Source organism: Rutidosis leptorrhynchoides, chromosome 7 (assembly GCF_046630445.1).
Source record: "Rutidosis leptorrhynchoides isolate AG116_Rl617_1_P2 chromosome 7, CSIRO_AGI_Rlap_v1, whole genome shotgun sequence".
Lineage (NCBI taxonomy): Eukaryota > Viridiplantae > Streptophyta > Magnoliopsida > Asterales > Asteraceae > Rutidosis > Rutidosis leptorrhynchoides.
Window position 1 is genome coordinate 303,931,580 of NC_092339.1, and position 16,737 is coordinate 303,948,316.

Consider the following 16,737-nt stretch of genomic DNA (forward strand, 5'->3'; position numbering starts at 1 on the left):
GAAGCCATATTCATACCCTACCAATCAAACACCTTGGACCAAATCTTAAAAGCAAACTTACAAAAGAGGAGAGAGTGATCTACCGATTCCACATCATTGTCACAAAGTGGACAACGTACGGAATGTAAATCCACTCCTCGATTATCCAATTCAACCAACGTTGGTAACCACTTCTTCCTAGCTCTCCACACAAATACGTCAACCTTTTTAGGTATGAGATTATTCCTTAAAGTTTCAAAAGCATTAGAACCCACACACACAGAATTTGATCATCAACCAACCTCGAAAGTTTCTTCGTTGTGAAAGAACCGTCCTTTGATAGTTTCCAACACCAAGAGTCTGATTTTGAGGGTTGTAGTGTTACACTCGAAATCAGATTGTTTAGGTCTTCCAACTCGCCAAGTGACCAGCCCATTAGAACCCGAGACCAGGCCCACGTACCGGAACATTTTGAGTCAGCCCATACTAATCTGTCACTTACTTTCGCGTCCATATCTGTTTCTAACCGCACTAATCTCGAGAACATGTAACGTAAAACATCATCACCCACCCACTGATCGTTCCAGAAGGAAGTTCCTGACCCGCTCCCATTACTTTTTATAAAAGAATTCCTGAAAGAAACGCCAAGAGAATCTATGTGCACCCCTGCTTTGACAATGTTAGCCCACGTAGAAGAACTCGATAATATATATTAGTAGAAGTATCAAGTCCACCCGAGGGCCCGTAAATGCTTGAAATAAGTTTGACCCACAAGGAAATGGCTTCGGATTTAAACCTCCACCACCACTTGCCGATCAAAGCAAGGTTTTTACTTTTTAAGGAACCCAAATTTAACCCGCCCTCCCCAAAAGGTAAAAGAACCACATCCCATTTAACCCAAGCAATATTTGATTTATTTCCCGTCCCGCCCCAAAAAAAAGAACGTCTTACACTCTCAAGTTTTTTCAATACGCAAGGCGGAGTTTAAGGATCAAGGAATCCTTGGGTACTCGGGAAATGTATTGTGTGCTCGTCGTCCAAGGTTATTTCTTATGATTTAAAATCCCATGGTGGTAAAGGGGTTCACATCGATACTATTGACGGCTTCACAAATCGTCCGGATGAAAGAAATGGTAACTGGCCTTCTTAATTTCGGTGTTCTTATTTTTTTATGTCCTTGTTATTGTGTAATAGATTTATAACTTTGCATTTGTTAGTTTGGTATTTTGGTTTGGTTATAATTGTATTAGGTTTAGTTGTCATGGCATGACTCGGTTGGAGTTAGCGTCGATTTGTGACGTTTACTAGTTTCGAACCCGCCCATTTCATATTCTACGTTTCGATTTGGATCTTCATCTTCCGATGAAGGTCCCATCTATAAAGTGTTTTCGTTATTTTTGCCAAATAATAATAATAATAATAATAATAATAATAATAATAATAATAATAATAATAATAATAATAATAATAATTGTCTCTTTTTTGTTTCCTAATCAGCTAAAATCATCTTCATTTTGAATGGTTATCTATAGATTTAAACATGATAGACTAGTTTGGAACTCGTAGTTGCAAACTGCTTTCTTATGTTTGTAACTAGAAAAAATCTGGTCCGCGCGTTGCGGCGAAATATTCTAACTTTTTTTTTATAAAACTAATATCGAGAGAACTAAGAAAAAATTGCGAATAAAAAGAAAAAAAAAAGTTCAGAAGGACTTGAACCTAGATCGTTTCTTTTACCTAATCATGAACTTACTACTTGTTGTAGGAATTCACTCGCTAAAATAAGTTGAGTTCATTTTTTATTATTATAATATATATATATATATATATATATATATATATATATATATATATATATATATATATATATATATATATATATATATATATATATGTGTGTGTGTGTGTGTGTGTGTGTTTTCATTAGAAGGAAAAAAAAACATCCGTTTCGAATATAGTTAGTTGCGTTTTGTTCGTAAAAGTATTTCGAATTGAACGGTGATAACTGAGAAACCTAACTCGCGACAGGAAAAAAAATAAATTCCGTCAAAAAGTTTGGTGGTAGTTTTTTGGTAGATAATTTATTAAATTAATAGTTACATTTAGGTCCATATTTGAGGGGGTAAAGATGTGAGTACTCCTAAAAATTTACATCTATTTGGTATGTAAAGCTAAGGGGAGTAAAGTGGTAATTTGGAGTGGTGAGTGGAACTGTGGCTGGGATAGTGGTTGGGTGGCCAAACGGCCAAATGTTACATGGTGTTTAGTATGTAAGAGAAGTTGTTTTTGCTTTCTAGCTTCTTCCCATTTTAATAAAATCCGATCATTTTTTTTTTTTTTTTTTTGAAAAGTAAAGATTATTATTAATATTGGAATAAACAACTTACAAAGCCCTATACACTCTATACAATATATGAAGTGGAGAAAATATTTTAGGAGTCTAATTACTAAGAATAACCAACGAAGACCATTAAAGGCTAAAAAGGGAGTAAGAACTTGATAAATCAAGCCGGGAGAGAGAGAGAAACAGTGACGATCAAGCGCCTACAAAGTTCCAACGGACTAACCCGATTAATCAGACCCTCGATAGCCAAAATGGAATTCGCCAGCTACACTTGTATGAACGAGTGTTATCAGCCTATACCGACACGGTGCGGATGATCCATGACGAAGAAGGAAGGATTGATGAGCCATTGATGCCATATGATTGATTTATTTTTACGTAGCCTTTTGGATATCCAGCTATAGCTTTGAGTTTGTATTTCGGAGAGGATCGAGGCGGGAGACCATGTTTTGTTGGAGAATACTTTTAAATTTCTATGTTTCCAGATTGTGTAGCATGTAGTCCATTTGGTTGCTTGCCATATTGAAATCCCGAGTTTATTAGTAGCGAAGGATTGGTCATTGATAATCGCATCGATTACATTGGAGATTAATGTGTTGTCTTGGGCCCACCAATCAAGTACCTGTTTCCATATTAGAGCTGATTTAAGGCAAAGATCGAGTATGTGATCAGTGGATTCTGTATCTAATTCGCAAAGTGGACATAAGATGGAGTCTAGATCGATGCCTCGTTTGTCTAATTCAAATCTGACCGGTAACTTTTTTTGAAAGGCCCGCCATATGAAAATGTAGACTTTTTGAGGAAGAAGTTTGTTGTGGGGAATCGTTAAGCTAAGAGCGTTGCCACCAAGTTTTAATGTGTTTATTAGATGTGCCATAGATTTGGTGGTGTAGATACCCGAGGGGTCAAGCGTGCACTTCCAGGAGTCGGGTTTGTCAGTTAATGTAACGGATGATATGATGTTGTTAAGTTCCAGTAATTCGTTAAGGGCTCGGCCATTTGGAGGCCTTGTCCAGCACCAATTACCCGATGAAGATGCGTTAATTTGTGTGATTCGATCCGTGACAGTTGCCTCTTTGTTGGTCTCGAGCATATATAACCTGTGAAAAAGTGTGCTAAAGCGTTCTGAACCAAACCAGATGTCGTTCCAGAATTTAATAGACAATCCATTTCCCAGATTTTTTGTAATGGAGGATGAAAAGCAGGTGCCTAAGTAGTTCGCGACCTTGCCGGCTTTAATGATTTCCTTTCAAAGTGTGCGACCTGAAATGTACCTGCAAGAAACGTTAGAATCCAACCCCCCCCCCCTTCCCGTAAATGCTTTTGATAATTTTAACCCATAATGCGTTATCCTCGTTTTTAAATCGCCGCCACCATTTACATAGTAGTGAGATATTTTTGCTAAAAAGTGAGCCAATGTTTAAACCACCATTTTCGTAGGGTAGGAGTATTTGATCCCATTTTATCCAATTTATTTTGTTTTCAGTAGATGACCCACCCCAGAAAAATATGCGTCTTTTGGCTTCGAGGAGTTTTAGGATGGAGGAAGGTGTAAGGAAGAGAGAGAAATAATAAAGCGGTAAGCTACTTAGAATGGATTTGATGAGTGTGAGTCGACCCCCGAAAAAAACCGTTTTTGCCGCCCAGTCGGAGAGTCTTTTGTCGAACTTTTCTATAATTTGGTGCCAGGATGAGGGATGTGATGTGGGGGTTCCGATGGGTAGACCGAGATATGTGAAGGGAGTGGTACCGGTAGAACAACAGATATAGTTTGCCATTTCATCGGTTTCATGGGGAGAGGTACCGATGCCGAATAGTTTACTTTTATGAAAATTGACTTTAAGACCCGAGATTTTCTCGAAGCATTTGAGGAGTTTGGAAATGTTTTTGGCATTCCTTTTACTCCATTCCCCGAAAAAGATCGTGTCGTCGGCGTACTGGAGATGAGTGACGGTGATGTTATCCTTCCCAACATTGATGCCGTGTATATGGCCATTAGATAGTGCCCGTTTAGCTAGGATGTTGAGACCTTCAGCGACGATGATGAAGAGGAAAGGCGAGATAGGACCGCCTTGGCGTATTCCTCTTTCCGGGGAGAATTCCGATGTGGGGGAACCATTGACAAGGATGGAAATGGATGAGGAGGAAAGACATGCTCGAATGAAACTAATCCATTTCGGACCGAATCCCATGTATTGCATGGTGCTAAAAAGAAAGTCCCATTCGATACATTCGAAAGCTTTTTCGAAATCGACTTTGAAAATTAAACCTTTGCATTTTTTTCGTTTAAGTTCATCAATAATTTCGTTAGCAATAAGAACGCTGTCGAGGATGTTACGACCTTTGAGAAAGGCGGTTTGTTCGATCCCAATGACCTTATGGATGACTTTGGCGAGGCGATTAGAGAGGATTTTGGTTAGAATTTTATAATAACTACCTATTAGACAGATAGGTCGGTATTCATTCAAACCGATAGGGTTGGGTTTTTTGGGGATGAGGGTGAAAAAGGAGGCGTTGCAGCCCTTGGAGATTTCAGAATTGGTCCAGAACCATTTTAATGCTTTAATGAGGTCGTTTTTTATAAGATCCCAATATTTTTTGAAAAATTTCATATTAAAACCATCAGGACCGGGAGCCTTAGAGCTATCACAGTTATTAAGTGCGTCCCATATTTCTTCTTCGTGGAGTTCGAACTCAAGAATGATGTTGTCGTGGGGAGAGATGTATTGGTGATGGGGAACATTATCGAAGGGGCAATGATTGTTAAGGTTGTTTGATTTGAAGAGGTTTTTGAAGTAAAGGAAGGTTTCGTGTTTTATGATGTTAGGATCTTCAGTCCAAGTTCCATTAATAGAAACGCCGTGTATGTTGTTTTTACTGATGCGTTTTTTAATGTAATTATGGAAGTATTTCGAGTTTTCATCGCCTTCGAGAGCCCATTTAATTCTTGATTTTTGTTTTAGCATGTTTGTTTTAGTTTTTTCTTTATCGATGTGAGAGGACTTCTCGTTTAGCCATTTGTTTTTCTCGATTTCAGTCAAAGGTCTAGTTTCGGCTAAAGCTTCCCATTCGTTAATAGCATTAAGGTGATCCAGAATTTGAGAATCCAGGTTATTGAGTTGAGTGCTATGTTTTTTTAGTTCCATTTTTACGTTTTTGAGCTTGTTACGAAGTATGCAGTCAGGGTGGTTACCGGTCGTTGGGATTGACCAAGCCCGAGCAATGACAGAGTCTGCGTCTTTGAGGTCAAGCCATGTGTCGAACACACGAATAGGCTTAGGACCGGAATCAGCGAATGTGTTTCTAAGAAGTATAGGACAGTGGTCGGAGAGGTCGCGGTCGAGAGTTTTGGAGGAGATGTTAGGCCATAACTTAAAATTTTCATCGGAAATGAGGAATCTATCAAGTTTACTAAATTTCATTCTTTTTATACAAATTCGAGTGAATTTTTTCCCGCCAAGAGGTAGATCAATTAGTCCTGAATTGTTAATGAAATTATTAAAGTTATTAGCCCATTGTTGGTTAAATTCACAGTTCATGCGTTCCGAAGTGTTTCTAACTTCATTAAAATCACCGAAGATGATAAAAGGAAACGTGAGAGAATTTGGTAGGGAGGTTAGTTCAGACCAGAATCTAAGTTTTTTGTATGATAAATGTGGACTGTAGAAGTTGATAAGTGCGATCTTTGAATCAAATCCCGCCCAAGACCCGCAGATTGCAAGAAAGAATTCTCCTTCGATAGCATAATCGAAGGAAAATATGTTGCAATCCCAAATCGTGATGATACCCCCAGAGGCGCCAATCGAATCTTTTTGAACGAATTTGAAGTCAGAATTGTACCAGAAAGAATCAATGATATTATCTTGTGTATGTTCGCTTTTTGTTTCTTGTAACCCTAATATTGTAGGTTTCTCATTATGACAAATACGTTTGAGCCAGCTAATTTTACCCAATTGCCCAATACCCCGGATATTAAGAGAAATCGTACACATTTATAAGACGAAAAGGTAACGAGTAAGAGGAGAGAGTTTACCGTACATTCCAACGGATGCCGATACTTTGTCCGAATTCGTTTGTGTCGATGCTTAAACCTTTTGAGGAGCTCGTTGAAGATTTGACATTATTGCGCTTTGAAGATGTCTTCGAGCCGTGGTTAGTGGATACAGAATTGTCCACGTTGGAAGATGATGATATGCCTCGTTTTGTTAACTGTGAAAATCGTAATTTTTGTCCACTCCGAGCGAGGTGTTTAATGTAGAGCATATTTGATCTAGGACGCATTTTTGGATTAGATTGAGGAGCGGCAGGTGGGATGTGGTTCGAGGGTTTCGCTTTGAGGATATCGTCTTTGACGCATTTTTTGAAAGGATACTCTTTATCTTTTGGGATCAAAGTGGATTTCGTGCGGTTAGTGGATTTTTGTTTTGACTTGGATTTGGCCTTAGCAATGGAGAGTAGTTCATCGAGGTTAAAGGGGTCAGAAGTTACGGTATTGGTATGTGTAGAGGGTAGATCAGGCATGAGGCTTACAGGGGAGATGTGATGATGCTGTTTAGGCGAGGTAGGATTACTAGGCATCGTAAAAGGGATGGGAGTATCGGGTACAGGTGTTCCATGAGTGGGTGATTCGTTGGAATTAATTTGGGTTTGGGTTGCAGTGATATTACGTGGGGTATTGGGTTGAGAGGGAGTTGTAGTGGGCTCACAAGGTTGAGGTGGGCTAGGCGGTAATTGGGCTTCAGGAATTGTTGATTGGCCTACGGTAACATCCGGAGTAACATGGTTATTGGTCGAGTTTGTATTAGACCCGTTAGGGGTTGTATCACTGGCATTGAATGCAATATCATCATTGGAGGGAATGGACCCGTTAGGGCCATTAATGGGGGAGGTTGAGGGATTAAATTTATAATTGTGAGTTTCCATGCGTCTAGATGACTGAGAGGGTGAAGCACTTTTCGAGGGAGGATTACCTCGATCGTGGACAGGTATGTTGCCAAAAAGATTGTTATCATGATTATACTGCATAGGGTCGATTGGGGGGAAATCATCAAGAGGATTATCATCTTCCATGTTTGACTCTTCATCAGAAATTGGTTCGTTGAAGTCTGACCCGTTGTCCGAATTTGATTCGTATGGCGAATCCTCGTGGTAGTTAAACATAGAAAAATTCTGCACTTCTTTAATAAAGACCGAGACTTGTTTATGTTCTTCATGGATAATAATAGCTTGCTCATCGATAGGTTTGAAGTCCATGGTTTTAATGATAACCGAACCGTGTGAAAGGTCTTGGTTGTTTTCGTTAGTGATGGAACAATTAAAGGTCTCAACAACCTGACCCCAATTACACGCGATATCCCGAAAGGTGGACTCCATCCAACAAGTGATCGGAACACCAAATATATTAACATAAGCAATGCGACCGGAAGTGGTGTATGCTTCCGGGTCCCAAGGGGTAATGTCATCGAGCCAGTTCCATAGGGGGTGTTCCGGGTTATTTAGCATATCTAGAGCAGGTCGTTTATCTTCATATATAAGCATTATGTCATGACCACCAAGATATTTGATAGAGAATCCATCTAGATTTTCATTATGACAAATCTCATGAAAATATTCGAGATATTCTAGATCCTTAACCTTGCCGATGACCGCGTGACCCAGGAGATCAATTATAGGTTTGTTAACACTTACCTTGATAGTAGGAACTTTGGATTTGGAGGGTTGTTTGTTAGAGGTAGCCTCCATGTAGGTTCGATCGTCTGTGTTGTTAAAGAGGTTCGGTTTGGATTGGTGAGAGTTAACGGGCTTAGTGGTCGATTTAGCTTGTTGATATTTAACAGGCTTCGAAGGTTGTTGAGGATTTGGAGTCCTGTTATCCTTGGTATTGTTATCCCATGCCATATATACCTTTAAGAGAAAGTCTCCAGCCACGACAAGATTGAGTCGTCGTGCTAATGACTCTTTGTGAAATTCCGGCACATCAAGGAATCGAACAAACCCGAATTTTTTACCACTTTTAAGGGTTTTTTTTAGGGATGTATACTTCGTGTATGTTGCCATAGCGTTTGAAAATAGCCCAAAAATCTACCGAAGTCCAATTTTCGGGGAAATTATGAAACATATACGATGTGATACGGTTTTTATCGATTGGTGTCATGTTTGGAGGGGTGCTGGATTTGAGGTTACCGTATTGCTTAATGAGATTGATGGAGGCTTCTCGTTGTTTAAAGTGGTTATATATGAGGTTTGAAGATGAGTTTAGATTGGTTACATTCGATTTAGGGTTATGTTGGTGATTGTGGGGAGCGGTATTAATGGGGTTTTTGGGTGATGGATTACGATTGTTCCGATCAACTTTTACCCATATCCCTTCATTGATGGGTCGATATTGTATATGGTTAGAGGTGGTGCCGGAATTAGTTGGTCGGCGGTCTGAGGATTTAGGAGTAAAAGGAGAAGTGTGGAAGGGAAACATGGTGGATAGAGATTGTAGGGCACAGATACACGTAAAGAAAAGGAGAAAAGAGCGAGTAATACAGAAAAAAGAAAGCAAAAATCGTTACCGGAGTAGTGAAGTATGCGTCGGCGGTGGAAGAAGAAGAAGAGAACGTTTCATATTCTAGAGATCGTCAAATAAAAATCATCTAACCGTCTCTTAATTTTAAGTTCTGTTTTGAACAGTTGAAGGAAATTATAGCTACACTTTAAGAATATGGTTAAAGAACTTGTTTGCGTTTGGACGTCTTGCGTTCGAACATCACCCGAGAGGATTTTACCACATGCATGCGACGTTCGCATGGATTTGTCATATAGATTTCCTCCTGATGTGCGGTAGGACTGTAATAGTTCGACCAAGGAAATGATTGGTGAGTGTGTTCCGACATCGCGTTCGGGCCTCCGTCATTGACTCTTAATCGCTCTTAAGAAAAAAAGATTATTAATTGGGTCTTGTTCGTGTATAAGATATTTTAACAATTTTCTGAATTTGTATAAACTAAAGTAAATAAATAAAATGTGATTCGCTTAACATCCGGTATGCGATAAGTTACACTAAAGTAAATAAATAAATAAAAATGCTATTTATGTATAGCTTGACGTCCAATATGCGATTAGTTTATTATTTTCTTAATTTTTTTTAAGGCAAATTCACATACCCACTTAAAAAAATATAAAAATTAGAGATAATATTATATAAATATAAGAGGATTTTGTAATTTGTACTCTTTTCCGTTACTAATCGATTTTGTAATTGTCCATTTTTATATTATAAATAAATAAGAATATAAGAGTAAAATTCTTTTATACATTTAATTTGTGCATGTAGAATAAAAATGTGAAAAACGAGTAAAAAAAAATACATGGGTTATTTTTTCTTAAACTTTGGATTTTTTGTTTTGAGACATTTATGGAGTAATACATTGTCAACACGTACAAGTGTTGGTGTAAGATGTAGAATACTTCAACTGTGGAATAAATCAAAGCATTAGTATTTGATGAATTACTATACTATCAACGATATGGTGTAGGATGTAGAATACTTCAATTGCATGCGGAATAAATCAATGCAATAGATCATACGTGTTGAACTGTTGATCACGCATGTAGGATTGTTTCATAATGGACAACAAATTAATAATATGGAGAATGCATGTTAACTTACCTTTTTTTTACTAAAATAACGATAACATATAACTAAATTTTTAATCAATCAATGAAAAAGACGAACAAACATACAATCGATCTAAACACAAAGTAATGCACGGAAGCAAAAAACATTCCCTAAAACTAAACAAAGAGTCTAAGCTAACTAAACCCGAACCTTAAACAACTGTAACACTAAAACATACACGGGTCACAATCAAAACAAAATCCAAAAGTAACCAAAAACTACTGATATAGAAACGAACCAAAACCGCTCAAAGAATTACCCTGTTAACGTACACCTGTTAAATATTACACAAATTATGATATGATTATGATCGAGTATGATACTATCCTTTATTTGTATAAAATAATATAAAAATGATTTTTTATTTTTTATTTATTTTTTATTTTTTTTTAAGTAGCACTAACAGATGTTTAAAAGATTTTATTTTTTCCTGCATAATTATACTCCGTAGTTCAAGAAAGTTACTCCAGAGTACTAAGTTAAGTTATTTGCAAATTAGTATTTTTTTTTTTTTTTTTTTTTTTTTTTTTGCTAAAATAACGAATACTATTAAAATTGATAAACCTTCATAAATAAATGAAGGAACCTATGAATCGATACATCAAATCCAAACAACAAACGCTTGCTATAAGTATATTTGCTAGAATCACCAACGACATTTAACCTAACTAACTCTAACTGAGCGGCATGAAATTAACAACTACACCAAGAAAAAACAACTATAACGGAGATAGCAAATTACAAAGTGTTCAAAAACAGGAACCGTAAACCCACATCATCAATTCAAAAAACATAAACTTAAACCAATCAAAATAACTATCAACCAAGGTAACCTTATTACTGTCTTTTTAATTTCTTCCATCCGGACGCGATGTCATTCCATCAATTTTCTCAATACGGACGCCTTTGCCGTTCCGATTTGGAAAGGATTGGGTTAAAACATTTGAGGACTTGTACCTTATAAGAACACCCGAAGGTTAGGGAATTACACCATCGTCCACTAAATCGTAGAAAAAACCTTCATGGTTAGGACCCGATGAACCCGCCACTTGATTATTGCGTACCGAAGCATCATGGAACCCATCACTTTGGTGTTACCTTTCATAATATTTGCTCGTGAAGAAACTCTAGTGGCAGTAGGAATTTCAACTACACCAGCATTAGTAGGTTGAACTAAATTAGGAGAACAAGGTAAATAAACTCTAGTGGCAGTAGGAATTTCAACAACATCAACATTCTTAGTAGGTAAAATTAATTTAGGAGAAAAAGCATTAGAACCATTCTATTGATAACCAAGTCCAGGGTCATCAACATTCGTAATATGTGGAAGAGGAGGGTTTTCTTCCCAACTCATTGATGAAATAAAATTAAACAATCCATACTTGACAACTTAGTCGTCCTGAAGCAGAGACCACACCCGTAGCATCCAAATCACCTATAGAGCCAAAATGAATATCACCAAATGTCAATTCTTCATCCACATTACCATCGTCTTCCAAACCATCACCCCTTTGAGACTCAATAACGCCATCGATTTCGTTCTCACAAAAAACATCAACCTTTGAACCCCGATGCTACGTACCATTACCATTCAACGCTTCAATTCGGACACGAGCTCAGATTGAACTCCATAAATAGGGTATCACGCTAACACGCGATGCGCTAAATAAGCTCGGCAGGGAACTCCACCAAGTCAAATTCCGAAGAAGCACAAAACTCATTAGTATGATAGTTATTAGTTAGGTTCATATATACAATTAATGTTCTAAAAGCTTAAACATAGCTCTTAAACTATGTTTAAAAGATTCCAAGAAAATATCCTTTAACCAATATTAATATCAGTGAACTTACAATACTTTCGTATTACTTTTCAAAAAATTAAAAAAATAAATAAAAATACTCCTATTACACAACTTATGCCTTATTTGTTTTCGTTTAACAATAAAATACTAAAAGTACTATATTTGTAAGTTATTTTTAGTTGTTTACTTTGTTGCTGCTAATAAGGCGTTTAACACATAAAACAAATCATTACTTTATTGCTTACTACTCGTATATTCTCTCTTTTAATAAATGACATTAAATATTTAATATTCTAATTACTGCCATATCTGTTTAGAATTGAATTAAAATACTAAACAGACTAGAGTCTCAAGTCTTCGATCGATGACTTTCAATTCCGATATTATTAAAAAATAACGATAAGATTATACTAGGTAACTTATAAACATATATGTTGAAAAGTATATACTCTATAATCGCAACTAATTAAATGCCGTCAATAAAAAAACTCATTATCAGTTGACTTTGAGAAACAAAAAAAAAAAAGTCATCTCTGACCTTTCAAATTCAATATTTGTTGGCTACAAAGCACTCTTAGCTCATTATTTCAATTTTTTTTTATCACATCCTAACATCTAACCTGGGTCTATAAATACAAACACGATATTAGCTATAAAATCACATTCAAATTCACAAAAAGTTCACAAATTAAAAACACGATGAAATCGCAACTAATACTTTCATTTTTAACTCTTTGTTTTTGTGTAACATTATCAACATCCTTCCATGATCATGTTACACCAAGTTCTCAAGGTTTCATAAGTTGCATTGAATCCAAATACAATAATGTCAGTGGCATCTCTCAACTCATTTTCACCCCTAAAAATGTATCTTTTCTACCAATTTGGGAAGCTAGAGTCAACAACCATAGATTCAACAAAACCTCAACTCCCAAACCGTCGGTCATTGTTACTCCGATCGACGATGCTCAAATCCGAGCAACACTTTTATGCAGCAAGAAATGTGGGTACGAGATGAGGATTAGGAGTGGAGGCCATGACTATGAGGCAGTCTCGTCTACCGCCGATGTTCCTTTTGTGATACTTGATCTAGCCAGAATGAGGTCTGTAAATGTGAACGTTGCAAAAAGGACCACATGGGTTCAAGGTGGCGCTACACTTGGTGAAGTGTACTATACCATATCTCGAAAGACCAACAAGTTGTCTTTCCCTGGTGGTTTATGTCCCACTGTGGGTATTGGTGGGTATATAGGTGGGGGTGGCTATGGAAACTTGATGAGGAAATATGGTCTTGCTGCGGATAATGTTGTTGATGTTCGGTTCATGGATATCAATGGAAAGATTTTAAATAGAAAGTCTATGGGCGAAGATCTATTTTGGGCAATTCGTGGTGGTGGGTCTGCAAGTTTTGGAATCGTTCTTGCATGGAAGCTTAGGTTGGTTCCGGTGCCGGAATTAGTAACTGTATTTTTAGTGAACATAACTTTGGAACAAGGTGCCACGGAGATTTTCTATAAGTATCAACACGTTATACCAAATATTGATGAAAATTTGTCCATCAGAGTTCAAATGTTTAGCGAAGATATCGTCAACACTAACAAGAAAACCATACGAATGTTATTTTATGGACTTTATCAGGGCTCAATGGACACATTGCTTTCTTTATTAGACGAAAAGTACCCCGAGCTTAATGTCACACGGGAAATTTGTCAAGAGGTGACAATGGTCCAGTCGGCCCTTTTTTTCCAAGGCTATCCAACTAACACCTCACTAGAAGCCCTTGCTAACCTAACTATCGGCATTAGGCTCAACGGACAAAACAAATTAGATTACGTATACACCCCAATTCCCATAAGTGGCCTCAAAAATATCTGGAGACAGATGTTTAACAGTGTAGGATCAACAGTGATCATACAACCTTTTGGGGGAAAAGTGAATGAGTACTCAGAGTCAGCCCTTCCTTTTCCTCACAGAGCTGGAGTGTTGTACCAATTTCACCAATTGGTTCGGTTTGATGACCAAACCTCAGACACAACACCAATATCGCTTCAACGTATAAGTTGGTTACGCAACTTTAACAAGTATATAACACCTTATGTTTCGAAGAACCCGAGGGGGGCTTTTTATAACTACATTGATTTTGATCTGGGTGTTGGAAGTGCTACTTATGAAGAAGCAAGTGTGTGGGGCAACAAATACTGGAAGAAAGAAAACTTTAAGAGGTTAATTCGCATCAAAGCTAAAGTTGATCCACACAACTTCTTTCACCATCCACAAAGTATACCGGTTTTCTAGTTTATCATATTATATAGTCTTTTTATGCTTGTGACTTATATGTTTTGTTTTACATTTGTTATTTCTTATTTGAAAATGTATCTATTATTGATGAAGAATAAATAAAAACTGACTTTAATTATGCGTTCTTATTTTGGATGGATGATTCTGTAATAACCCACATTTTTTCGTTAATTTATTTTAACGTCATCTTTTTTTTATATATATAATATCTTTCGTTATCTAAATTCATATCTTCCGTTGACTAGCGTTTTAATATTTCCCGTTATTTAAGTATAACATCTCTCGTTTACTCTAGCGTATTTAAAATAATTCGTTTGGTTATTTCATGCACCCGCTTTCAAACTCGAGGGACTAATATTGTCAAGTGGGCAAACTAGTGACTAGTGGTTGACTAGTCAATCCCCCACCACCACCACTCATTCATTTCACCTCCTCATTCTTGATTTCTTCCATCTTTTTCTCTCAAACCCTAACATCAAAGAATCATCATCTAAATTCGATCTAGGAAGCTTACAACAAAACAAATTGCACTTTTGGAATCCTCTCTTCATCCTCTAAGTTTTGATACTAATTTCATCACTTTTGGGTAACTTTTCTAAAACTCTATATTTTTGTTCTTGATGTTCTTGACTTGAAATAGTGTTAGTTAGTTTTTATGGCTCATTAGGTTGATGTATATGTAATTTGGTTGCTTGATTTGCTTGTATGAGTAACTAGCTTGAATAAGAAAAATGGGTTAGTTTAATCTTTGTTTTTGGTTGATTAAATGTTAATTAAATGTTAAAGTGCATGTATTAAAAGTATTACTAGCATCATTAGCTTCGTTTTGGTATGTAGATTGACTTGGAAAAACTTCATTAACATAAATGTTAAATTCATGATTCTTGGTTAGGGTTTGATAGCTTTTAAAATGAACTTTTGATGCATTGAATACTATGAGATGTTATTGGTGAGTGTTTAGTTGCAATGCATGTTTAATTACCTTCAAAACGGCATATCGTATGTGTAAATTGGATGCCCAAATCATCAATTGCATTTTTGAACTTGAAACATTGAATGATGAACATTCAATGATCTTTCGACGAGGATTTAATTGTTGTAAATGCTAGTTTTGATTGATGATATGTGTTTAGTTATATTCCTTGTTAAATTACCTTTCCAACGATGTATGATACGTGTTTTGAATGTTTGCGGTTCATTAATTGTGAATTGGTGAATTTTGGTTCGAGACTTGAACACTTGAAACAGTCCAGGAATCAGCCCAAGTGCTTCACCGCAGCACGACCCCCTAGCCGCGGCGCGACATATGCCTGATCAACCGGCTGTTCAGATTTTTGTTTTCACGTTTAATTCTAACTATGCTACGCACCTCCGATTAACATGAAACTTGTTCTAACATGCTCATATATGATTATGAAACTCAGAAAAATTGTCCGAGACCCGACCCGAACACATTGACTTTTTCGTTGACTTTGACTTGACCAAAGTTGACTTTTAGTCAAACTTAACCAATACTTCGTTTAAGCGTTATAGCCTCTCTCTTATACTTATATCTTGCATGAAACTTGACAATTTGACTCACATGCTATATAATCGAGTCATAACGAGTCATAGGACTAATTGAACACATTTCGACCGATCTTGTGTTTTACCCGGTATTGATATAACTCACTTGTTTAGGTCAAGACTAAACAACTTTCATGCACACGTTTACTTTGTGAAGTACCTTTATACTCGTGCACTCAAGGTGAGATCATAGTCCCATCTTTTCAACCACTTTTACTCTTTTAAATTATGGGATGAGAAACATATACGGTTTATACTTTTATACTTTGAACACAAGTACGGAAACAAACATTCCACATGCGAGTTAGAACAAAAGGCCTCAATTCGATTATCATTAGTTACACTTGTAGGGTGTAAGCGAGAACTTATGTTGTGTGGATCCATACGGGCTTGACGCGCCCTCATTCGGACGGTTCGCTACCGTTAGCGGATGAAATATATTTTTCGGGTATAGTGTAGGTTCTAACACTATGATAACGGGGTTCGTATAACATTTAAGTCTTGATAATTGGGTGCTCGCGAACGTACAACAACTTTGGAATGCAAACGATTTGGATAATCAACTTTATATTAAATCTTGTGATTCAAAAGCAACGTTTACAAATACACCTATGATTTCACCAACGTTTTTCGTTGACAGTTTTCTATATGTTTCTCAGGTTCATACTTGGCTACTTGATACATGCTTCCGCACACTTTGATTACCTGCTTGGGGTCAAGCATACATGCATACGCTAGTGATAGCACCTTTGGATTTAAACTTAATGTTTACATGCATACGCTAGTGATAGCATTCGTGATTTTCAACTTATATTATGTCGCAAGTTATTTCATTTAGACTTTACAACTTCTGTAAACTTAAACTCGTTGTCGAACCGTTTGCTAACTTAAAACTTTGCAAGTCATTCATGTTTCAAATGAATGCGACATAATTTTGGTAAAACGTGTCTCATTTAGGGACTATGACCACGTAACGGGACCAAGTTGACAGCGCCGTCAATGGCGATTTTGTCGGGTCGTCACAGATTCGCTAATATAGTTAGATGTGGAGTAAAAATACGGTAATTTTGTGTTCAACCGAG

At 36.9% G+C, this 16,737-nt stretch overlaps 1 protein-coding gene across 1 annotated transcript; it reads left to right on the plus strand.

Moving 5' to 3' along the window:
• The first annotated feature begins 12,481 nt into the window (after nt 1-12,481).
• Nucleotides 12,482-14,143, plus strand: LOC139858025 (tetrahydroberberine oxidase-like). Its single transcript, XM_071846879.1, has one exon. It carries the CDS (start codon nt 12,491-12,493, stop codon nt 14,084-14,086), a length of 1,596 nt encoding a protein of 531 aa, XP_071702980.1. The 5' UTR covers nt 12,482-12,490; the 3' UTR covers nt 14,087-14,143.
• The last annotated feature ends 2,594 nt before the right edge of the window (nt 14,144-16,737 follow it).